This window comes from Oncorhynchus mykiss, chromosome 13, assembly GCF_013265735.2.
Source record: "Oncorhynchus mykiss isolate Arlee chromosome 13, USDA_OmykA_1.1, whole genome shotgun sequence".
NCBI classification, from domain to species: domain Eukaryota; kingdom Metazoa; phylum Chordata; class Actinopteri; order Salmoniformes; family Salmonidae; genus Oncorhynchus; species Oncorhynchus mykiss.
The window spans coordinates 59615169-59640407 of record NC_048577.1 but is presented as its reverse complement, the minus strand read 5'-3'; the positions used below and the strand labels follow the sequence as shown (position 1 = coordinate 59640407).

General features: G+C 48.5%; 1 protein-coding gene across 1 annotated transcript in view; it reads right to left on the bottom strand.

The window, feature by feature from the left end:
• Nucleotides 1–16179: 16179 nt before the first annotated feature.
• The window catches only part of LOC118938338 (zinc finger protein GLIS2-like), a 77944-nt gene continuing 68884 nt past the window's right edge, over nucleotides 16180–25239 (bottom strand). Inside the window, exons 4-7 of the mRNA XM_036941756.1 lie at nucleotides 22385–22567; nucleotides 20948–21081; nucleotides 20521–20639; nucleotides 16180–16983 (exon numbers count right to left, since the gene is read on the bottom strand). Of these exons, the coding sequence (XP_036797651.1) occupies nucleotides 16202–16983; nucleotides 20521–20639; nucleotides 20948–21081; nucleotides 22385–22567 (1218 nt within the window). The 3' untranslated portion in view covers nucleotides 16180–16201. The remainder of the gene's footprint in view (nucleotides 16984–20520; nucleotides 20640–20947; nucleotides 21082–22384; nucleotides 22568–25239) is intronic.

Here is a 25239-nt window from a genome sequence, read left to right as displayed (position 1 = left end):
AAGACACTGTACCCAATAGGAGAGATGGAAGAGGAAGCCAGACACCCCACTCAGTGTTTTTGAGCAGAACTCAACAGAAGACACTGTACCCAATAGGAGAGATGGAAGAGGAAGCAAGACACCCCACTCAGTGTTTTTGAGCAGAACTCAACAGAAGACACTGTACCCAATAGGAGAGATGGAAGAGGAAGCCAGACACCCCACTCAGTGTTTTTGAGCAGAACTCAACAGAAGACACTGTACCCAATAGGAGAGATGGAAGAGGAAGCCAGACACCCCACTCAGTGTTTTTGAGCAGAACTCAACAGAAGACACTGTACCCAATAGGAGAGATGGAAGAGGAAGCAAGACACCCCACTCAGTGTTTTTGAGCAGAACTCAACAGAAGACGCTGTACCCAATAGGAGAGATGGAAGAGGAAGCCAGACACCCCACTCAATGTTTTTGAGCAGAACTCAACAGAAGACACTGTACCCAATAGGAGAGATGGAAGAGGAAGCCAGACACCCCACTCAGTGTTTTTGAGCAGAACTCAACAGAAGACGCTGTACCCAATAGGAGAGATGGAAGAGGAAGCCAGACACCCCACTCAGTGTTTTTGAGCAGAACTCAACAGAAGACGCTGTACCCAATAGGAGAGATGGAAGAGGAAGCCAGACACCCCACTCAATGTTTTAGTGCAGAACTCAACAGAAGACACTGTACCCAATAGGAGAGATGGAAGAGGAAGCCAGACACCCCACTCAGTGTTTTTGAGCAGAACTCAACAGAAGACACTGTACCCAATAGGAGAGATGGAAGAGGAAGCCAGACACCCCACTCAATGTTTTTGAGCAGAACTCAACAGAAGACACTGTACCCAATAGGAGAGATGGAAGAGGAAGCCAGACACCCCACTCAATGTTTTTGAGCAGAACTCAACAGAAGACACTGTACCCAATAGGAGAGATGGAAGAGGAAGCCAGACACCCCACTCAATGTTTTTGAGCAGAACTCAACAGAAGACACTGTACCCAATAGGAGAGATGGAAGAGGAAGCCAGACACCCCACTCAGTGTTTTTGAGCAGAACTCAACAGAAGACACTGTACCCAATAGGAGAGATGGAAGAGGAAGCCAGACACCCCACTCAGTGTTTTTGAGCAGAACTCAACAGAAGACACTGTACCCAATAGGAGAGATGGAAGAGGAAGCCAGACACCCCACTCAGTGTTTTTGAGCAGAACTCAACAGAATACACTGTACCCAATAGGAGAGATGGAATAGGAAGCCAGACACCCCACTCAGTGTTTTTGAGCAGAACTCAACAGAAGACGCTGTACCCAATAGGAGAGATGGAAGAGGAAGCCAGACACCCCACTCAGTGCTTTTGAGCAGAACTCAACAGAAGACGCTGTACCCAATAGGAGAGATGGAAGAGGAAGCCAGACACCCCACTCAGTGTTTTTGAGCAGAACTCAACAGAAGACGCTGTACCCAATAGGAGAGATGGAAGAGGAAGCCAGACACCCCACTCAGTGTTTTTGAGCAGAACTCAACAGAAGACGCTGTACCCAATAGGAGAGATGGAAGAGGAAGCCAGACACCCCACTCAGTGTTTTTGAGCAGAACTCAACAGAAGACGCTGTACCCAATAGGAGAGATGGAAGAGGAAGCCAGACACCCCACTCAGTGTTTTTGAGCAGAACTCAACAGAAGACACTGTACCCAATAGGAGAGATGGAAGAGGAAGCCAGACACCCCACTCAGTGTTTTTGAGCAGAACTCAACAGAAGACACTGTACCCAATAGGAGAGATGGAAGAGGAAGCCAGACACCCCACTCAATGTTTTTGAGCAGAACTCAACAGAAGACACTGTATCCAATAGGAGAGATGGAAGAGGAAGCCAGACACCCCACTCAGTGTTTTTGAGCAGAACTCAACAGAAGACACTGTACCCAATAGGAGAGATGGAAGAGGAAGCCAGACACCCCACTCAGTGTTTTTGAGCAGAACTCAACAGAAGACACTGTACCCAATAGGAGAGATGGAAGAGGAAGCAAGACACCCCACTCAGTGTTTTTGAGCAGAACTCAACAGAAGACACTGTACCCAATAGGAGAGATGGAAGAGGAAGCCAGACACCCCACTCAGTGTTTTTGAGCAGAACTCAACAGAAGACACTGTACCCAATAGGAGAGATGGAAGAGGAAGCCAGACACCCCACTCAGTGTTTTTGAGCAGAACTCAACAGAAGACACTGTACCCAATAGGAGAGATGGAAGAGGAAGCAAGACACCCCACTCAGTGTTTTTGAGCAGAACTCAACAGAAGACGCTGTACCCAATAGGAGAGATGGAAGAGGAAGCCAGACACCCCACTCAATGTTTTTGAGCAGAACTCAACAGAAGACACTGTACCCAATAGGAGAGATGGAAGAGGAAGCCAGACACCCCACTCAGTGTTTTTGAGCAGAACTCAACAGAAGACGCTGTACCCAATAGGAGAGATGGAAGAGGAAGCCAGACACCCCACTCAGTGTTTTTGAGCAGAACTCAACAGAAGACGCTGTACCCAATAGGAGAGATGGAAGAGGAAGCCAGACACCCCACTCAATGTTTTAGTGCAGAACTCAACAGAAGACACTGTACCCAATAGGAGAGATGGAAGAGGAAGCCAGACACCCCACTCAGTGTTTTTGAGCAGAACTCAACAGAAGACACTGTACCCAATAGGAGAGATGGAAGAGGAAGCCAGACACCCCACTCAATGTTTTTGAGCAGAACTCAACAGAAGACACTGTACCCAATAGGAGAGATGGAAGAGGAAGCCAGACACCCCACTCAATGTTTTTGAGCAGAACTCAACAGAAGACACTGTACCCAATAGGAGAGATGGAAGAGGAAGCCAGACACCCCACTCAATGTTTTTGAGCAGAACTCAACAGAAGACACTGTACCCAATAGGAGAGATGGAAGAGGAAGCCAGACACCCCACTCAGTGTTTTTGAGCAGAACTCAACAGAAGACACTGTACCCAATAGGAGAGATGGAAGAGGAAGCCAGACACCCCACTCAGTGTTTTTGAGCAGAACTCAACAGAAGACACTGTACCCAATAGGAGAGATGGAAGAGGAAGCCAGACACCCCACTCAGTGTTTTTGAGCAGAACTCAACAGAATACACTGTACCCAATAGGAGAGATGGAATAGGAAGCCAGACACCCCACTCAGTGTTTTTGAGCAGAACTCAACAGAAGACGCTGTACCCAATAGGAGAGATGGAAGAGGAAGCCAGACACCCCACTCAGTGCTTTTGAGCAGAACTCAACAGAAGACGCTGTACCCAATAGGAGAGATGGAAGAGGAAGCCAGACACCCCACTCAGTGTTTTTGAGCAGAACTCAACAGAAGACGCTGTACCCAATAGGAGAGATGGAAGAGGAAGCCAGACACCCCACTCAGTGTTTTTGAGCAGAACTCAACAGAAGACGCTGTACCCAATAGGAGAGATGGAAGAGGAAGCCAGACACCCCACTCAGTGTTTTTGAGCAGAACTCAACAGAAGACGCTGTACCCAATAGGAGAGATGGAAGAGGAAGCCAGACACCCCACTCAGTGTTTTTGAGCAGAACTCAACAGAAGACACTGTACCCAATAGGAGAGATGGAAGAGGAAGCCAGACACCCCACTCAGTGTTTTTGAGCAGAACTCAACAGAAGACACTGTACCCAATAGGAGAGATGGAAGAGGAAGCCAGACACCCCACTCAGTGTTTTTGAGCAGAACTCAACAGAAGACACTGTACCCAATAGGAGAGATGGAAGAGGAAGCCAGACACCCCACTCAGTGTTTTTGAGCAGAACTCAACAGAAGACACTGTACCCAATAGGAGAGATGGAAGAGGAAGCCAGACACCCCACTCAGTGTTTTTGAGCAGAACTCAACAGAAGACACTGTACCCAATAGGAGAGATGGAAGAGGAAGCCAGACACCCCACTCAGTGTTTTTGAGCAGAACTCAACAGAAGACGCTGTACCCAATAGGAGAGATGGAAGAGGAAGCCAGACACCCCACTCAGTGTTTTTGAGCAGAACTCAACAGAAGACGCTGTACCCAATAGGAGAGATGGAAGAGGAAGCCAGACACCCCACTCAATGTTTTAGTGCAGAACTCAACAGAAGACACTGTACCCAATAGGAGAGATGGAAGAGGAAGCCAGACACCCCACTCAGTGTTTTTGAGCAGAACTCAACAGAAGACACTGTACCCAATAGGAGAGATGGAAGAGGAAGCCAGACACCCCACTCAATGTTTTTGAGCAGAACTCAACAGAAGACACTGTACCCAATAGGAGAGATGGAAGAGGAAGCCAGACACCCCACTCAATGTTTTTGAGCAGAACTCAACAGAAGACACTGTACCCAATAGGAGAGATGGAAGAGGAAGCCAGACACCCCACTCAATGTTTTTGAGCAGAACTCAACAGAAGACACTGTACCCAATAGGAGAGATGGAAGAGGAAGCCAGACACCCCACTCAGTGTTTTTGAGCAGAACTCAACAGAAGACACTGTACCCAATAGGAGAGATGGAAGAGGAAGCCAGACACCCCACTCAGTGTTTTTGAGCAGAACTCAACAGAAGACACTGTACCCAATAGGAGAGATGGAAGAGGAAGCCAGACACCCCACTCAGTGTTTTTGAGCAGAACTCAACAGAATACACTGTACCCAATAGGAGAGATGGAATAGGAAGCCAGACACCCCACTCAGTGTTTTTGAGCAGAACTCAACAGAAGACGCTGTACCCAATAGGAGAGATGGAAGAGGAAGCCAGACACCCCACTCAGTGCTTTTGAGCAGAACTCAACAGAAGACGCTGTACCCAATAGGAGAGATGGAAGAGGAAGCCAGACACCCCACTCAGTGTTTTTGAGCAGAACTCAACAGAAGACGCTGTACCCAATAGGAGAGATGGAAGAGGAAGCCAGACACCCCACTCAGTGTTTTTGAGCAGAACTCAACAGAAGACGCTGTACCCAATAGGAGAGATGGAAGAGGAAGCCAGACACCCCACTCAGTGTTTTTGAGCAGAACTCAACAGAAGACGCTGTACCCAATAGGAGAGATGGAAGAGGAAGCCAGACACCCCACTCAGTGTTTTTGAGCAGAACTCAACAGAAGACACTGTACCCAATAGGAGAGATGGAAGAGGAAGCCAGACACCCCACTCAGTGTTTTTGAGCAGAACTCAACAGAAGACACTGTACCCAATAGGAGAGATGGAAGAGGAAGCCAGACACCCCACTCAGTGTTTTTGAGCAGAACTCAACAGAAGACACTGTACCCAATAGGAGAGATGGAAGAGGAAGCCAGACACCCCACTCAGTGTTTTTGAGCAGAACTCAACAGAAGACACTGTACCCAATAGGAGAGATGGAAGAGGAAGCCAGACACCCCACTCAGTGTTTTTGAGCAGAACTCAACAGAAGACACTGTACCCAATAGGAGAGATGGAAGAGGAAGCCAGACACCCCACTCAGTGTTTTTGAGCAGAACTCAACAGAAGACGCTGTACCCAATAGGAGAGATGGAAGAGGAAGCCAGACACCCCACTCAGTGTTTTTGAGCAGAACTCAACAGAAGACGCTGTACCCAATAGGAGAGATGGAAGAGGAAGCCAGACACCCCACTCAATGTTTTAGTGCAGAACTCAACAGAAGACACTGTACCCAATAGGAGAGATGGAAGAGGAAGCCAGACACCCCACTCAGTGTTTTTGAGCAGAACTCAACAGAAGACACTGTACCCAATAGGAGAGATGGAAGAGGAAGCCAGACACCCCACTCAATGTTTTTGAGCAGAACTCAACAGAAGACACTGTACCCAATAGGAGAGATGGAAGAGGAAGCCAGACACCCCACTCAGTGTTTTTGAGCAGAACTCAACAGAAGACACTGTACCCAATAGGAGAGATGGAAGAGGAAGCCAGACACCCCACTCAGTGTTTTTGAGCAGAACTCAACAGAAGACACTGTACCCAATAGGAGAGATGGAAGAGGAAGCCAGACACCCCACTCAGTGTTTTTGAGCAGAACTCAACAGAAGACACTGTACCCAATAGGAGAGATGGAAGAGGAAGCCAGACACCCCACTCAGTGTTTTTGAGCAGAACTCAACAGAAGACACTGTACCCAATAGGAGAGATGGAAGAGGAAGCCAGACACCCCACTCAGTGTTTTTGAGCAGAACTCAACAGAAGACACTGTACCCAATAGGAGAGATGGAAGAGGAAGCCAGACACCCCACTCAGTGTTTTTGAGCAGAACTCAACAGAAGACACTGTACCCAATAGGAGAGATGGAAGAGGAAGCCAGACACCCCACTCAGTGTTTTTGAGCAGAACTCAACAGAAGACACTGTACCCAATAGGAGAGATGGAAGAGGAAGCCAGACACCCCACTCAGTGTTTTTGAGCAGAACTCAACAGAAGACACTGTACCCAATAGGAGAGATGAAAGAGGAAGCCAGACACCCCACTCAGTGTTTTTGAGCAGAACTCAACAGAAGACACTGTACCCAATAGGAGAGATGGAAGAGGAAGCCAGACACCCCACTCAGTGTTTTTGAGCAGAACTCAACAAACAGAAGACACTGTACCCAATAGGAGAGATGGAAGAGGAAGCCAGACACCCCACTCAGTGTTTTTGTATTTTATTTGATGGTTTAATGAAAGTCAATGAACTATAAGAGTGTTAACCAAAATCTGTCCTCAGGACCCCAAGAGCTGCATGTTTTCTTTCTCTCCATAGCACTACACAGCTTATTCATCAGCTGTGTAGTGCTATGGGTGGGCAGGACCGAGTTTGGGAAACGCTTGTTGACCAGACCTGTTGACCAGACCCAGTTGCTCTTGCATTGGTTTCTATGGGAGACACGCCCAGTTAATTCGACTGGAAATTACAATTTAAAATGGTAAACGGCTTGAGTGAACTATCTTAATTTATCCACTATCTTTGCCCTTTAGCCAATCAACAGAGATTTTGGAGTACCCATAGTGATGGATAGAGGGTGCACTTGCCACAAGACCAGAGATTGTAGTACCTCATCAACCCACATCTGACATCTGCTGCTGATCCCAATGGCTGATTCTAGTAATTCCGGAAGACACAGCAGTTCCTGTCTAACACTGAGCAGAATTGCTGCCTAGTACCTACATGTTCAAGCATCCTTTTCAGTTGTGGAGCGTCTCTTCAGCATTGGAGGGCATGTCATCAGAGGCAACAGCTGGTCACTTTTAAAAAGCCAGTTATAAACTTGAGTTGTCATGGAATCATTTTTAACACTTAAAATATAGTTGAGATGTGATTTAAAAACTACATATGGTGTGGTGTGTGTGATGCAGCACTCCGGATGTAGCAACTGAAAAATGACAAATAAATTGTATCAAATGCGACTTTATTAAACATTTTCTTTCCATTGACATTATCGTAATAAAATTCCTCTAAAACAGAAGCACACAGCTATGTTGTACCAATGGGAGACTTTTACAACTCTAAAATGAAGCATGTTCAAGAACCTCGAGAACACGATCCCAGGAAAAAATATATATTCATATATATATATATTTCATTTTTCATATACTTTGATATCTTCTATATTTTCACTTATAATAAAAGGCACTTGGAATATGTTTTAAAATACTGACATTTAAAATATCTCAAAAAATGTGCAAAAAATAACTTGGATACAGGCCTCTCGTGGCCTTAGTCTTGAATTAACCCTTTGCGCACTGCTGTGGCACTTCAGTCAATGAATGGCATCCCTTGTAAGTGGCACTAATATTGCTAGCTATCACAATTTAGTGCCCCAAATGTTCCTTTGTTAAGCACATACTGTGACTCGTTATAGCTTCATTATTCATTGGCGTCAATTAGTTTCTTGTTTTTAACCCTTTCGGGTAAAAAGTACCGCTTCTTTTCAACTATGACAGATAGGGGGTTCATTCTAAAAAAGAAAACATAAATCCAACATAAAAGTTATTGCTATTGATCCTCAAAACCAGCAAATTACAGAACCATATCAACCCACTGAGAATCAATTGACTTATACATTTGACATTTTCAACTGTTGGCAATTGGCACATCCCCTATAATATAAAGACTCGTGGGGAAGACAAAAGTGCAGAACATTACATGACAGAACGTGCCCAAAGGGTTAATGATTCAAACAGCTTATTTTATATTGAAATATGTGGAACCTGGAATAGGATCCGTGTCAATTTCAGCTTTCTCCACCCAGCAGCCTAGAACCCTAGCCTGGTCCCAGATTCGTTTGTGCTGTCTTGCCAACTCCTATTGTCATTGTCATGAATTCGCCAGACTGAACAAACAGATCTGGGACCACGCTACCAGAACACTCCTCTCTCTCTCTGGCTTCAATGAGCAAGAGAGACAGAGGAGGAGAGAGAGATGAAGGGATGAAAGGACAGAGGGGATTGGACTGGGGAGACCAGTCATATCTGAGGATTCCACTGTTGCCAGGGAAACCTAGCCTACTTATTAACACCTGTTACCGGTGACATCATCTGACTCTGAAATCACACTGGAGGTTGGTCCACTGACATGGAGGTGGTTTGCTTCTACCATGCCTGCCTGGAGGGAGATAGAAATACTGGCCACCAAAGAGGAGGCTAGAGAGTGTGTCCATGTGTGGAGCACTCTCCGTGTGTGTGTGACCACAGTGATTAAGAGTGGCCGAGGCAGAAATAGAACTATGCAGTGAATCTGCACAGCACAAATCCTCCCTTGTCTTGTCAGAGACAGCACTGCAGCCTCCTGCACTGCAGCCTCCTGCACTGCAGCCTCCTGCACTGCAGCCTCCTGCACAACATGACTTATTTTAACCCTCTCGTTACAAACCCCAAACATATTTAGCCAGAGAGGATTATACTGGATATCTGGGTTTGTTTACTGTGTGTGTGAGTGCGCGCATGTTTTAGTGTTTTACCCTGTCTGTCTGCATGCCTGCCTGTTTGTGTGTGTGCCTGTCTGTTTGTGTGTGTATGTGCCTGTTTGTGTGTGTGTGTGTGCCTGTTTGTGTGTGTGCCTGTCTGTTTGTGTGTGTATGTGCCTGTTTGTGTGTGTGTGTGTGTGCCTGTTTGTGTGTGTGCCTGTCTGTTTGTGTGTGTATGTGCCTGTTTGTGTGTGTGTGTGTGTGCCTGTTTGTGTGTGTGCCTGTCTGTTTGTGTGTGTATGTGCCTGTTTGTGTGTGTGTGCCTGTTTGTGTGTGTGTGTGTGTGTGCCTGTTTGTGTATGTGTGTGCCTGTTTGTGTATGTGTGTGCCTGTTTGTGTGTGTGTGTGTGTGTGCCTGTTTGTGTGTGTTTTTTACTCTAACCCTCTGGTGAAAAGCTTTGTGGCGACCGCTGACCGGCTAGAGAGGGAGTGAGAGAGTTCAGCCTTTTGGCTTTAATTTATATAGAAAAAAACAGAGAGCAGACAGAGTTCAGTGACCTAGTTTCCCTGCTGGCTGGCAGCATCAGGCAGGGAGAGGAGAGAGAGAGAAACGTTGTGGGCACTGACTTCAGAGACGAGAGGCCCTGGTGAGGGTGGGATGGGCTCTCTCTACCCTGTTCATTCATTTCTCCATTCACCCCCCCCCCCCCCCTCCTCCTCTCCAGGCTACCCACCATTTTAGATGTTCATATTGTAATTCAGTTGATGTTGTCATGGGGATCCCTTCCTTTAAAACCTAGGTCTGGTAAACCCTTAGTCTAGCCTAGCCCTAGGTCTGTTAAACCCTTCGTCTAGCCTAGCCCTAGGTCTGTTAAACCCTTAATCTAGCCTAGCCCTAGGTCTGGTAAACCCTTAGTCTAGCCTAGCCCTAGGTCTGTTAAACCCTTCGTCTAGCCTACCCCTAGGTCTGTTAAACCCTTTGTCTAGCCTAGCCCTAGGTCTGTTAAACCCTTCATCTAGCCTAGCCCTTGGTCTGGTAAACCCTTAGTCTAGCCTAGCCCTAGGTCTGTTAAACCCTTCGTCTAGCCTACCCCTAGGTCTGTTAAACCCTTCGTCTAGCCTAGCCCTAGGTCTGTTAAACCCTTCGTCTAGCCTAGCGCTAGTCTGTTAAACCCTTCGTCTAGCCTAGCCCTAGTCTGTTAAACCCTTCGTCTAGCCTAGCCCTAGTCTGTTAAACCCTTCGTCTAGCCTAGCCCTACGTCTGTTAAACCCTTCGTCTAGCCTAGCCCTAGGTCTGTTAAACCCTCCATCTAGCCTACCCCTAGGTCTGTTAAACCCTTCATCTAGCCTAGCCCTAGGTCTGTTAAACCCTTCGTCTAGCCTAGCCCTAGGTCTGTTAAACCCTTCGTCTCGCCTAGCCCTAGGTCTGTTAAACCCTTCGTCTAGCCTAGCCCTAGGTCTGTTAAACCCTTCGTCTCGCCTAGTCCTAGGTCTGTTAATTTAAACCCTTCGTCTAGCCTAGCCCTAGGTCTGTTAAACCCAATCCCTAACAGATGCCCTCTATGTTTGCTTTCAGAAGTTCAGAACCCATCCTCTCCTCTGGATGGTGCTGTGTAAATTGGACACTGATTAATGTGTCCAGTCTGTGTAGCTATGGGCCTTTATACCACCACAACCACTCCATCTACTGGACCACATGGTCACTTTGACAGCACCATAAACATCATGTGTGGGTCTGGAGGTAAACCCTTCCAATAGATGGACTCAGAGAGAGTGTGGGTCTGGAGGTAAACCCTGCAATAGATGGACTCAGAGAGTGTGTGGGTCTGGAGGTAAACCCTGTCAATAGATGGACTCAGAGAGAGTGTGGGTCTGGAGGTAAACCCTGTCAATAGATGGACTCAGAGAGAGTGTGGGTCTGGAGGTAAACCCTGTCAATGGATGGACTCAGAGAGTGTGTGGGTCTGGAGGTAAACCCTGTCAATAGATGGACTCAGAGAGTGTGTGGGTCTGGAGGTAAACCCTGCAATAGATGGACTCAGAGAGAGTGTGGGTCTGGAGGCAAACCCTGTCAATGGATAGACTCAGAGAGAGTGTGGGTCTGGAGGTAAACCCTGTCAATGGATGGACTCAGAGAGAGTGTGGGTCTGGAGGTAAACCCTGTCAATAGATGGACTCAGAGAGAGTGTGGGTCTGGAGGTAAACCCTGTCAATAGATGGACTCAGAGAGTGTGTACTCTCTCTACAGAGTGAGGATCTGTACAGGGCCTCTTCTATAACGGTGTGATTGTCAGTGAGGATTATATCATATTATTATTATAAATTGACCATCCCCTGACCCCACTGGGTCGTGTTCATTAGGCACCAAACGGAATGAAAAACTAAGGGACAATCTATGCTCAGAAACACTACTATTCCATTGCAAAACATGTTTTTATGTTTTCTGTTGCATGTCCTAATGAACACAACCCTGTTCAGGACAGGAAGGAACATCATCCCTACAGCCCCTCCATATCCCAGGCCAGCCCAGGGAGAAAGCTGAGTTACAGAGCAGCCATCACAAGAAATATAAAACAAAACTTCAACATCACAAAATGTCTCGTCTGAACATCGATGACAACAGAACAAACAAATGACTAACAAAAACTACTGTAATTATTCTCAAAACGATGGGCATACCGTATGGACAATAAAGTATGGACATACTGTATGGAATATAAAGTATGGACATACCGTATGGACATACCGTATGGACATACCGTATGGAAAATAAAGTATGGACATACCGTATGGAAAATAAAGTATGGACATACTGTATGGAATATAAAGTATGGACATACCGTATGGACATACCGTATGGACATACCGTATGGACATACCGTATGGACAATAAAGTATGGACATACCGTATGGAATATAAAGTATGGACATACCGTATGGAATATAAAGTATGGACATACCGTATGGAATATAAAGTATGGACATACTGTATGGAATATAAAGTATGGACATACCGTATGGACATACCGTATGGACATACCGTATGAAAAATAAAGTATGGACATACTGTATGGAAAATAAAGTATGGACATACCGTATGGAAAATAAAGTATGGACATACCGTATGGAAAATAAAGTATGGACATAACGTATGGAAAATAAAGTATGGACATACCGTATGGACATACTGTATGGAAAATAAAGTATGGACATACCGTATGGAAAATAAAGTATGAACATACCGTATGGAAAATAAAGTATGGACATACCGTATGGAAAATAAAGTATGGACATACCGTATGGAAAATAAAGTATGGACATACTGTATGGAAAATAAAGTATGGACATACCGTATGGAAAATAAAGTATGGACATACCGTATGGAAAATAAAGTATGGACATACCGTATGGAAAATAAAGTATGGACATACCGTATGGAAAATAAAGTATGGACATACCGTATGGAAAATAAAGTATGGACATACCGTATGGACATACTGTATGGAAAATAAAGTATGGACATACCATATGGAAAATAAAGTATGGACATACCGTATGGAAAATAAAGTACGGACATACTGTATGGAAAATAAAGTATGGACATACCGTATGGAAAATAAAGTATGGACATACTGTATGGAAAATAAAGTATGGACATACCGTATGGAAAATAAAGTATGGACATACCATATGGAAAATAAAGTATGGACATACCGTATGGAAAATAAAGTATGGACATACCGTATGGAAAATAAAGTATGGACATACCGTATGGAAAATAAAGTATGGACATACCGTATGGAAAATAAAGTATGGACATACCGTATGGACATACCGTATGGAAAATAAAGTATGGACATACCGTATGGAAAATAAAGTATGGACATACTGTATGGAATATAAAGTATGGACATACCGTATGGACATACCGTATGGACATACCGTATGGACAATAAAGTATGGACATACCGTATGGAATATAAAGTATGGACATACCGTATGGAATATAAAGTATGGACATACCGTATGGAATATAAAGTATGGACATACTGTATGGAATATAAAGTATGGACATACCGTATGGACATACCGTATGGACATACCGTATGAAAAATAAAGTATGGACATACTGTATGGAAAATAAAGTATGGACATACCGTATGGAAAATAAAGTATGGACATACCGTATGGAAAATAAAGTATGGACATAACGTATGGAAAATAAAGTATGGACATACCGTATGGACATACTGTATGGAAAATAAAGTATGGACATACCGTATGGAAAATAAAGTATGGACATACCGTATGGAAAATAAAGTATGGACATACCGTATGGAAAATAAAGTATGGACATACCGTATGGAAAATAAAGTATGGACATACTGTATGGAAAATAAAGTATGGACATACCGTATGGAAAATAAAGTATGGACATACCGTATGGAAAATAAAGTATGGACATACCGTATGGAAAATAAAGTATGGACATACCGTATGGACATACTGTATGGAAAATAAAGTATGGACATACCATATGGAAAATAAAGTATGGACATACCGTATGGAAAATAAAGTATGGACATACTGTATGGAAAATAAAGTATGGACATACCGTATGGAAAATAAAGTATGGACATACTGTATGGAAAATAAAGTATGGACATACCGTATGGAAAATAAAGTATGGACATACCGTATGGAAAATAAAGTATGGACATACCGTATGGAAAATAAAGTATGGACATACCGTATGGAAAATAAAGTATGGACATACCGTATGGAAAATAAAGTATGGACATACCATATGGAAAATAAAGTATGGACATACCGTATGGAAAATAAAGTATGGACATACCGTATGGAAAATAAAGTATGGACATACCGTATGGAATATAAAGTATGGACATACCGTATGGAAAATAAAGTATGGAAAATAAAGTATGGACATACCGTATGGAAAATAAAGTATGGACATACCGTATGGAAAATAAAGTATGGAAAATGGAAATGTAAGACCTTTAAAGAAAGATGGAGAGAGAGTGGGTAGAGGGGGAAGGGTATTTGGCTCTTCAGGGGAATGTTTCTTGTGTTGAGATGCTCTTCACACCTGTCCTCTTCTCCTCTCACCTCCCCTCCTATACCCACATAACATGGTTCACTCAACATTCTACATCCATCATATCTCTGCGACGCCAGCTTATGGAAGGACCCACAGAGAAAGGTGGCCATTTCAAGCCTGAGCGTAAATGAAGGGAAAACCAAGGTAGTGAAGATGGAAAGAGAAAGACAGAATGTTTCCAGAGAGCCACAAGTACAAGTTGGCAGGTCCATGTTTTGTAAAACGTAACAAAGACATTGGTGTGTACGGTATAAATGCATGTTGAATGCATTAATCCAACCATACGGATTCAAACATAAGTCAATTGTTCTAAAGTCTGTGAATTAACCCCACTTCCTTGGAAAAGTGAAGTGAGGCAGTTTGTAGTGTGGCTGTGTTCTGTGACCAGCCCAGCTGTACGTAGCAGTAAAGCCTGATTCACACCGTAGGACCAAACCCTGCCTAACTGTAGCAGCCTGGCCTGGTTACGGCATGATGCTGAACCATGCTCAACAGAACAATGTGAAAAGAAAATCCCAGCCAGCACGGTACGGTTTGAGTCAGTCCTATAGTGTCAATCAGCCATTAATGTGTCACACACCCAGTGGTTCAGGATACACAGCTCCCAGTCTACCCTCAAGGCTGGATATCTTTTGGCACAATGTGGGACTGTTGAACTCGGGACAAAGCAACCAACAGCCAACTCCACAAGGACTCAGGACTCTTCAGTGGACAGCCACCTGTTTTACACAGCTGCTTTTAATGAAAGGTCATTTCAAACACTGTTCCACAACACAGTGTGGTACTTAAACAGTGTACCTTTCACACTCAGTACTTAACTCACTGTGTCATTTAGAAGTAGAGTTGTTGTGGACAATACTAGATTGGACTGGGAGGCTGACTGACCGGAGTAATTCACCTGTCCACCAGGGGGGTACATAACAACACCTGTGCCATAGACGTTACCGTGATGAAGAAGAAGAAGAAGAATATTGGTCATTTGCTGGGTGATATAACACCGTTTGTCTGCCTTCTAAGACTTTAGCTGCTCTGCGTCCTTACACAAGCCCCTAGTTTGCAACAACCAGCCCGTCACATATCATTGTGGAAAGGACTGGTCCACGATGGTCACCCTCCCCGAATCGGGAAAAGATTGTCAAAAATAGTCATCAAAGTGCTCACGTTTAGTTTCGGTTATGTTTGGGGAGAGTTGTTGAGAGGTTAGCAGCAGTTGTGAGGTTTACATCACTATCGCCTGGGTTGATGTTCTGACTAAAAGGGGGTTGTGTGCTCCTTGGTTGGATGTCATTCTGATTGACATCCAATAGCATCACCCTACTATTTAAAGTAAGGAGATGCAGTCAATTCATCCGTAATCCCCTTCTAAATCAGTTTGACTTCACTTCCGATAAAACAGGAAGTTTGTCCAATTGTGTTCACAGCACTTTGTAGGAAGTAGTTTCTGTAACCTTTAAAGCAGCGGAATGGGGACGTACTGTGTGTTGCTAGCCTAGCAGTGAGCGCCTCCTACTGTTTCATTTGTGTGTCTACCACACTGCTCGGCCACAGAGCACACTGTCAACATGAACATTATCAATACATACACATGAGGTGGAGCTTGAGGAAGGACACAGAGCATTAGAAGACTGTCATCAATACATACACATGAGGTGGAGCTTGAGGAAGGACACAGAGCATTAGAAGACTGTCATCAATACATACACATGAGGTGGAGCTTGAGGAAGGACACAGAGCATTAGAAGGCTGTCCTTTCCATGGAGCCCGTCCAGAAACAAAGGCAACGCCAGAGACAGAGAATGTGGGGAAGAGGTGAGGAGGGCCGCTGTTGCATTTTTTTCAAGCCTTATGAAATAATAGAAAATGACACATGATTGAAATGTATTTATGAGTTGTTGATGGTCCCAAGATGTGCTAGATAAATGCAAAGATAGCAGTGCCAGATACCCCAGTTTTTGTCCGAGACAATTTTACAAACTGAGGTGTGGACTTTGTTGTTAAGTTTAAGCTGTCTGAAAGTAGACGTTCTTTCTTTTCACGGCAATTTCTTTCTACCTTTTTCTACATTTTCTCAGCTCCCCTTCAGTTCTTCTGGAATGTGTGTGTGTGTGCGTGTGCGAGTGTGTGTGCGTGTGCGTGTGCGTGTATGTTAGTTGACCACAGCTGGCTTAAGCACAACCGTGCCGGAGGGGATGACCACCCAGGACAGGGGGTCGTGGGAGGCCCCCGTGGAGAGGTTCAGCACCCCCCCACGATGAAGCTTGTCCTTCCCCTCCTCCCCCCCAATTTTCCCCTTGTGGTGACACCCGTGGTGGGCCCTGCGCTCTGAGACGGACGACCCCATGGATCCTCCTAGGGACACGGGCACCATGGTGGGCCCCAGCCCCAGGGCTGAGGAGGGGAAGGCCGGGGAGAGCCCCAGGGACGACTTGGTGGCCAGGCTCAGAGGAGAACCATTGAAGGACAGGATGGAGGTGGTGCACGGGGAGCTGGGGCACCCGCCCAGCGTGCTCAGGTCCAGGGGCCGGGGGGCGAGGGGGGATAGAGGCATGGAGCCCGCCAGGCCCTGCAGAGCGTGGCCCCCCAGGAGAGCGGCAGCGGCGCTGGGGATGATGATATGGGCCCCACTGATGTAGCTCAGCTCCGACTCCCCCAGCTTACCCCCTCTTCCACCCATCCCCACCCCCAGGGGACCCACCTTGAGCAGGGAGCTCAGCCCACCCGGAGAGCCTTGCTCCTGGGCTACAGAGTGGCCGTGGGCCTTGATGTGCTTACGGAGGGAGCTAGGGTCTGTGTAGCGCTTCAGGCAGCCAGCCATCTTGCAGTAGTAGGGCTTGTCCACGTAGTGGGTGCGCGTGTGCTTGAACCGGTCGCTGGAGTTGGAGTAGCGCTTGCTGCAGCCCTCGTATGGACAGATGTAGGGCTTCTCACCTGAGGAGAAAAGACATTCAGGTAAGTTATTCAATTCAATCAACTTGGATTCGTTATTTTAGTGTTAGAGATTGCATGAAGGAAGGAATGTTTTCATGTGTATACAGCATACAAAATAATGTGTGACTTTACAGTGAGGGAATCTTTTCAGTCTGTCTGTCTGTCTGTCTGTCTGTCTGTCTGTCTGTCTCTTTCTGAGTGTCTGTCTGTCTGTCTGTCTGTCTGTCTGTCTGTCTGTCTGTCTGTCTGTCTGTCTGTCTGAGTGTCTGTGTGTGAGTGTCTGTGTGTGAGTGTCTGACCAACCTGTGTGTGAGTGTCTGTGTGTGAGTGTCTGACCAACCTGTGTGTGAGTGTCTGACCAACCTGTGTGTGAGTGTCTGACCAACCTGTGTGTGAGTGTCTGACCAACCTGTGTGTGAGTGTCTGACCAACCTGTGTGTGAGTGTCTGACCAACCTGTGTGTGAGTGTCTGACCAACCTGTGTGTGAGTGTCTGACCAACCTGTGTGTGAGTGTCTGACCAACCTGTGTGTGAGTGTCTGACCAACCTGTGTGTGAGTGTCTGACCAAACTGTGTGTGAGTGTCTGACCAACCTGTGTGTGAGCGTCTGACCAACCTGTGTGTGAGCGTCTGACCAACCTGTGTGTGAGCGTCTGACCAACCTGTGTGTGAGCGTCTGACCAACCTGTGTGTGAGCGTCTGACCAACCTGTGTGTGAGCGTCTGACCAACCTGTGTGTGAGCGTCTGACCAACCTGTGTGTGAGCGTCTGACCAAACTGTGTGTGAGCGTCTGACCAACCTGTGTGTGAGTGTCTGACCAACCTGTGTGTGAGTGTCTGACCAACCTGTGTGTGAGTGTCTGACCAACCTGTGTGTGAGTGTCTGACCAACCTGTGTGTGAGTGTCTGACCAACCTGTGTGTGAGTGTCTGACCAACCTGTGTGTGAGTGTCTGACCAACCTGTGTGTGAGTGTCTGACCAACCTGTGTGTGAGTGTCTGACCAACCTGTGTGTGAGTGTCTGACCAACCTGTGTGTGAGTGTCTGACCAACCTGTGTGTGAGTGTCTGACCAACCTGTGTGTGAGTGTCTGACCAACCTGTGTGTGAGTGTCTGACCAACCTGTGTGTGAGTGTCTGACCAACCTGTGTGTGAGTGTCTGACCAACCTGTGTGTGAGTGTCTGACCAACCTGTGTGTGAGCGTCTGACCAAACTGTGTGTGAGCGTCTGACCAACCTGTGTGTGAGCGTCTGACCAACCTGTGTGTGAGCGTCTGACCAACCTGTGTGTGAGCGTCTGACCAACCTGTGTGTGAGCGTCTGACCAACCTGTGTGTGAGCGTCTGACCAACCTGTGTGTGAGCGTCTGACCAACCTGTGTGTGAGCGTCTGACCAACCTGTGTGTGAGCGTCTGACCAACCTGTGTGTGAGCGTCTGACCAACCTGTGTGTGAGCGTCTGACCAAACTGTGTGTGAGCGTCTGACCAACCTGTGTGTGAGCGTCTGACCAACCTGTGTGTGAGTGTCTGACCAACCTGTGTGTGAGTGTCTGACCAACCTGTGTGTGAGTGTCTGACCAACCTGTGTGTGAGTGTCTGACCAACCTGTGTGTGAGTGTCTGACCAACCTGTGTGTGAGTGTCTGACCAAACTGTGTGTGAGTGTCTGACCAACCTGTGTGTGAGTGTCTGACCAACCTGTGTGTGAGTGTCTGACCAACCTGTGTGTGAGTGTCTGACCAACCTGTGTGTGAGTGTCTGACCAACCTGTGTGTGAGTGTCTGACCAACCTGTGTGTGAGTGTCTGACCAACCTGTGTGTGAGTGTCTGACCAACCTGTGTGTGAGTGTCTGACCAACCTGTGTGTGAGTGTCTGACCAACCTGTGTGTGAGTGTCTGACCAACCTGTGTGTGAGTGTCTGACCAACCTGTGTGTGAGTGTCTGACCAACCTGTGTGTGAGTGTCTGACCAACCTGTGTGTGAGTGTCTGACCAACCTGTGTGTGAGTGTCTGACCAACCTGTGTGTGAGTGTCTGACCAAACTGTGTGTGAGTGTCTGACCAACCTGTGTGTGAGTGTCTGACCAACCTGTGTGTGAGTGTCTGACCAACCTGTGTGTGAGTGTCTGACCAACCTGTGTGTGAGTGTCTGACCAACCTGTGTGTGAGTGTCTGACCAACCTGTGTGTGAGTGTCTGACCAACCTGTGTGTGAGTGTCTGACCAAACTGTGTGTGAGTGTCTGACCAACCTGTGTGTGAGTGTCTGACCAACCTGTGTGTGAGTGTCTGACCAACCTGTGTGTGAGTGTCTGACCAACCTGTGTGTGAGTGTCTGACCAACCTGTGTGTGAGTGTCTGACCAACCTGTGTGTGAGTGTCTGACCAACCTGTGTGTGAGTGTCTGACCAACCTGTGTGTGAGTGTCTGACCAACCTGTGTGTGAGTGTCTGACCAACCTGTGTGTGAGTGTCTGACCAACCTGTGTGTGAGTGTCTGACCAACCTGTGTGTGAGTGTCTGACCAACCTGTGTGTGAGTGTCTGACCAACCTGTGTGTGAGTGTCTGACCAACCTGTGTGTGAGTGTCTGACCAACCTGTGTGTGAGTGTCTGACCAACCTGTGTGTGAGTGTCTGACCAACCTGTGTGTGAGTGTCTGACCAACCTGTGTGTGAGTGTCTGACCAACCTGTGTGTGAGTGTCTGACCAACCTGTGTGTGAGTGTCTGACCAACCTGTGTGTGAGTGTCTGACCAACCTGTGTGTGAGTGTCTGACCAACCTGTGTGTGAGTGTCTGACCAACCTGTGTGTGAGTGTCTGACCAACCTGTGTGTGAGTGTCTGACCAACCTGTGTGTGAGTGTCTGAACAACCTGTGTGTGAGTGTCTGACCAACCTGTGTGTGAGTGTCTGACCAACCTGTGTGTGAGTGTCTGACCAACCTGTGTGTGAGTGTCTGACCAACCTGTGTGTGAGTGTCTGACCAACCTGTGTGTGAGTGTCTGACCAACCTGTGTGTGAGTGTCTGACCAACCTGTGTGTGAGTGTCTGACCAACCTGTGTGTGAGTGTCTGACCAACCTGTGTGTGAGTGTCTGACCAACCTGTGTGTGAGTGTCTGACCAACCTGTGTGTGAGTGTCTGACCAACCTGTGTGTGAGTGTCTGACCAACCTGTGTGTGAGTGTCTGACCAACCTGTGTGTGAGTGTCTGACCAACCTGTGTGTGAGTGTCTGACCAACCTGTGTGTGAGTGTCTGACCAACCTGTGTGTGAGTGTCTGACCAACCTGTGTGTGAGTGTCTGACCAACCTGTGTGTGAGTGTCTGACCAACCTGTGTGTGAGTGTCTGACCAACCTGTGTGTGAGTGTCTGACCAACCTGTGTGTGAGTGTCTGACCAACCTGTGTGTGAGTGTCTGACCAACCTGTGTGTGAGCGTCTGACCAACCTGTGTGTGAGCGTCTGACCAACCTGTGTGTGAGCGTCTGACCAACCTGTGTGTGAGCGTCTGACTAACCTGTGTGTGAGTGTCTGACCAACCTGTGTGTGAGCGGTTGTGTATCTTGAGGTTCTCCAGACGAGAGAAACTCTTGTTGCAGGTGGGGCAGCGGTGAGGCTTCTCATTGGTGTGTGTACGGATATGGATAAGCATCTTGTACCTGCACACACACACACACACACACACACACACACACACACACACACACACACACACACACACACACACACACACACACACACACACACACACACACACACACACACACACACACACACTTGAGTATAATAACAGGTGCACACGCATACCCTTATGGAACAATGAAAAGTGAGGAAGGTAGTTTTGAATGATACGGCACACTCATAGAGGTGTTAAGACTGGTTTCATGAAGGACTTCTAAATGTCTTATGTTGGACACATTTCAGTGGTCAGTTAATCATCTCAGTCATGATCTGAGGTCAATCTCACCTAGCGTTGAAGCCCCGCCCTCTGCGAGCGCAGCCGTCCCAGTGGCAGCAGTACCCAGAATCCTTTTCAGGTTTGACGTGGAAGTCGTTGACGTGGTCCACAAGGTCTTGCAGGGACTCAAAGAGAAGATGGCACTGGAGAGAGAGAGTGGGGAGAAAGAGTGGGGGGAGAGAGAGAGTGGGGAGAGAGAGAGAGGGGGGAGAGAGAGAGGGGGGGAGAGAGTGGGGAGAGAGAGAGATGGGGGAGAGAGAGATGGGGGAGAGAGAGAGTGGGGAGAGAGAGAGGGGGGAGAGAGAGAGGGGGGGAGAGAGAGGGGGGGAGAGAGAGGGGGAGAGAGAGAGGGGGAGAGAGAGAGTGGGGAGAGAGAGATGGGGGAGAGAGAGAGTGGGGGAGAGAGAGGGGAGAGAGAGATGGGGGATAGAGAGAGTGGAGAGAGAGAGGGGAGAGGGAGAGGGGGAGAGAGAGATGGGGAGAAGGGGGGAGAGGGGGAGAGAGAGATGAGGTGGAGAGAGAGATGGGGGAGAGAGGGGGGAGAGGGAGAGGGGGGAGAAAGAGATGGGGGAGAGAGAGATGGGGGAGAGAGAGAGTGGGGAGAGAGAGGGGGGAGAGAGAGATGGGGGAGAGAGGGGGGAGAGAGAGGGGAGAGGGAGAGGGGGAGAGAGAGATGGGGGAGAAAGGGGGGAGAGAGAGGGGGGGGAGAGAGGGGGGAGAGAGAGGGGAGAGGGAGAGGGGGAGAGAGAGATGGAGGAGAGGGGGGGAGGGGGGAGAGAGAGATGAGGGGGGAGAGAGAGATGGGGGAGAGAGAGGGGAGAGGGGGGAGAGAGATGAGGGGGGAGAGAGAGATGGGGAGAGAGAGGGGAGAGGGAGAGGGGGGAGAGAGAGATGGGGGAGAGAGGGGGGAGAGATGGGGGAGAGAGGGGGAGAGGGAGAGGGGAGAGAGAGATGGGGGGAGAGATGGGGGAGAGAGGGGGGAGAGGGAGAGGGGGGAGAGAGATGGGGGAGAGATGGGGAGAGAGAGATGGGGGGGAGAGATGGGGGAGAGAGGGGGGAGAGAGAGATGGGGGAGAGAGGGGGAGAGAGATGGGGGGATAGATGGGGGAGAGAGGGGGGAGAGGGAGAGGGGGGAGAAGGAGAGGGGGGAGAGAGGGGGGAGAGTGGTGGAAGACAGGGAGAATCATGTAAAAGAGAGAAAAGGTTGAACATCCACCACTGTCATTGTGAAATGTTAAAACAATGACCTTTGTAGTGTCTAGTTATGTCATGGTAACACCTGGCTGCAGAGCAAAATGGTCCTAGCCAGGTCCCAGATATGTTTGTGCTGGCTTGCCAACTCCTGGTCTCGACAATGACCATTACATAGGAGTTGGCGAGACAACAGAAACTGATCTGGGCCCAGGCTAAAATGTTTCCCCTGTTGCATGACTTCCTGTGTCTCACCTTCCTCCAGCGACAGGCCAGCTGTTCGTCTGCTGAGAGATCGGGAGAGGCCCGCTTGTCGTTGGGCTGGCCAATGAACATGGATGACGGCAGGTGGAGTCCGGACCCAGCACCAATCGGCACGAAGAACTGGAAGGCCTGCGAGGAGGCTCTGCTCTCCACATAATGGATGTGAGCTGAGTCCTGAGAGAGAGGAGGAAGAGGATGAAGAGGATGGAGGAGGATTAGAGGTTAGAATGTCTGTCTTAGTCCATCAAACATGCACACACACACACACACACACACACACACACACACACACACACACACACACACACGCAAGATCTGTTCCCTCTGCTTTAATTCTTTTCACCATTTTCCCTCTTTCCCTCTCCTCTCCTGTCCCTCTCCTTCTCCTTCTCCTGTCCCTCTCCTCTCCTGTCCCTCTCCTTCTCATGTCCCTCTCCTTCTCCTGTCCCTCTCCTTCTCATGTCCCTCTCCTTCTCATGTCCCTCTCCTTCTCATGTCCATCTCCTTCTCATGTCCCTCTCCTTCTCCTGTCCCTCTCCTTCTCCTGTTCCTCTCCTTCTCCTGTCCCTCTCCTTCTCATGTCCCTCTCCTGTCCCTCTCCTGTTCCTCTTCTCTCCTGTCCCTCTCCTTCTCCTGTCCCTCTCCTGTCCCTGTCCCTCTCCTGTTCCTCTTCTCTCCTGTCCCTCTCCTTCTCCTGTCCCTCTCCTGTCCCTGTCCCTCTCCTGTTCCTCTTCTCTCCTGTCCCTCTCCTTCTCCTGTCCCTCTCCTGTTCCTCTTCTCTCCTGTCCCTCTCCTTCTCCTGTCCCTCTCCTGTTCCTCTTCTCTCCTGTACCTCTCCTTCTCCTGTCCCTCTCCTGTTCCTCTTCTCTCCTGTCCCTCTCCTTCTCCTGTCCCTCTCCTGTCCCTGTCCCTCTCCTGTTCCTCTCATTCTCCTGTCCCTCTCCTGTCCCTGTCCCTCTCCTGTTCCTCTTCTCTCCTGTCCCTCTCCTTCTCCTGTCCCTCTCCTGTTCCTCTTCTCTCCTGTCCCTCTCCTTCTCCTGTCCCTCTCCTGTCCCTGTCCCTCTCCTTCTCCTGTCCCTCTCCTGTCCCTGTCCCTGTCTCTTGCCTGTTCCTCTTCTCTCCTGTCCCTCTCATTCTCCTGTCCCTCTCCTGTTCCTCTTCTCTCCTGTCCCTCTCCTTCTCCTGTCCCTCTCCTGTCCTAGTCCCTCTCCTTCTCCTGTCCCTCTCCTTCTCCTGTTGTCACGCCCTGACCATAGTTTACTTTGTATTTTCTATGTTTTGATTGGTCAGGGTGTGATCTGAGTGGGCATTCTATGTTTCATGTCTTGTTTGTCTATTTCTATGTTCAGCCTGATATGGTTCTCAGTCAGAGGCAGGTGTTCGTCATTGTCTCTGATTGGGAACCATATTTAGGTAGCCTGGGTTTCACTGTGTGTTTGTGGGTGATTGTTCCTGTCTATGTGTTTTCACCAGATAGGCTGTTTAGGTTTTCGTTACGTTTATTGTTTTTGTAGTGTTTGTGTTTAGTGTGTTTTTTTTCATTAAACATGAATCGCAATCGACATGCTGCATTTTGGTCCGACTCTCCTTCTCATCAAGAAAACCGTTACAGAATCACCCACCACCAACGGACCAAGCAGCGTGTCAACAGGCAGGAGCAGCGCGAGGAGAAGCGCAATAAGGATTTCTGGACATGGGAGGAAATCCTCGACGGGAGAGGACCCTGGGCTAAACCAGGGGAGTGTAGCCGCACTAAGGTGCAGCGGGAGAAGAAACAACAGGAACAGCCCAAGGAGGAGTACAGTATGGAGTATACTACTTGGGAGGAGATCGACAGGTGGGCGGCCGACCCAGGGAGAGTGCCGGAGCCCGCCTGGGATTCGCTGGAGCAGTGCGAGGAAGGTTACCGTAGAATGGAGGCGGTGAAAGCAGAGAGGCGCTGGTATGAGAAGGCAGCACGGCGACGCGGATGGAAGCCTGAGAGGCAGCCCCAAAAATTTCTTGGGGGGGGGCTAACAGGGAGTATGGCTATGCCAGGTAGGAGACCTGGGCAGACTCCCTGTGCTTACCGGGGGGCTAGAGAGACCGGACAGGCACCGTGTTATGCAGTGGTGCGCACGGTGTCTCCAGTGCGGGTGCATAGCCCGGTGCGGTATATTCCAGCTCCGCGTGTCTGCCGGGCTAGATTGAGCATCGAGCCTAATGCCATGAAGCCGGCTCTACGCAGCTGGTCCCCAGTGCGTCTCCTTGGGCCGGTTTACATGGCACCAGCCTTGCGCTCGGTGTCTCCGGTTCGCCTGCATAGTCCAGTGCGGGCTATTCCACCTCGCAGCACTGGCAGGGCGACCGTGAGTATTCAACCAGGTAAGGTTGGGCAGGCTCGGTGCTCAAGAGCTCCAGTGCGCCTGCACGGTCCGGTTTTTCCAGTACCACCTCCACACCCCAGCCCTCCGGTAGCAGCTCCCCGCACCAGGCTTCCTGTGCGTGTCCTCGGCCCAGTACCACCAGTGCCAGCACCACGCATCAGGCCTACAGTGCGCCTCGCCTGTCCAGCGCTGCCAGAGCCTCCATCCTCTTCAGCGCTGTCGGAGTCTCCCGCCTGTTTAGCGCTGTCAGAGCTTTCCGCCTCTACAGCGCTGCCGGAGTCTCCCGCCTGTTCGGAACTGCCAGTTTGCAAGGAGCTGCCAGTCTGCAAGGAGCTGCCAGTCTGCAAGGAGCTGCCAGTCTGCAAGGAGCTGCCAGTCTGCAAGGAGCCGCCAGAGCTGCCAGTCTGCATGGAGCTGCCAGTCTGCATGGAGCTGCCAGTCTGCATGGAGCTGCCAGTCTGCAAGGAGCTGCCAGTCTGC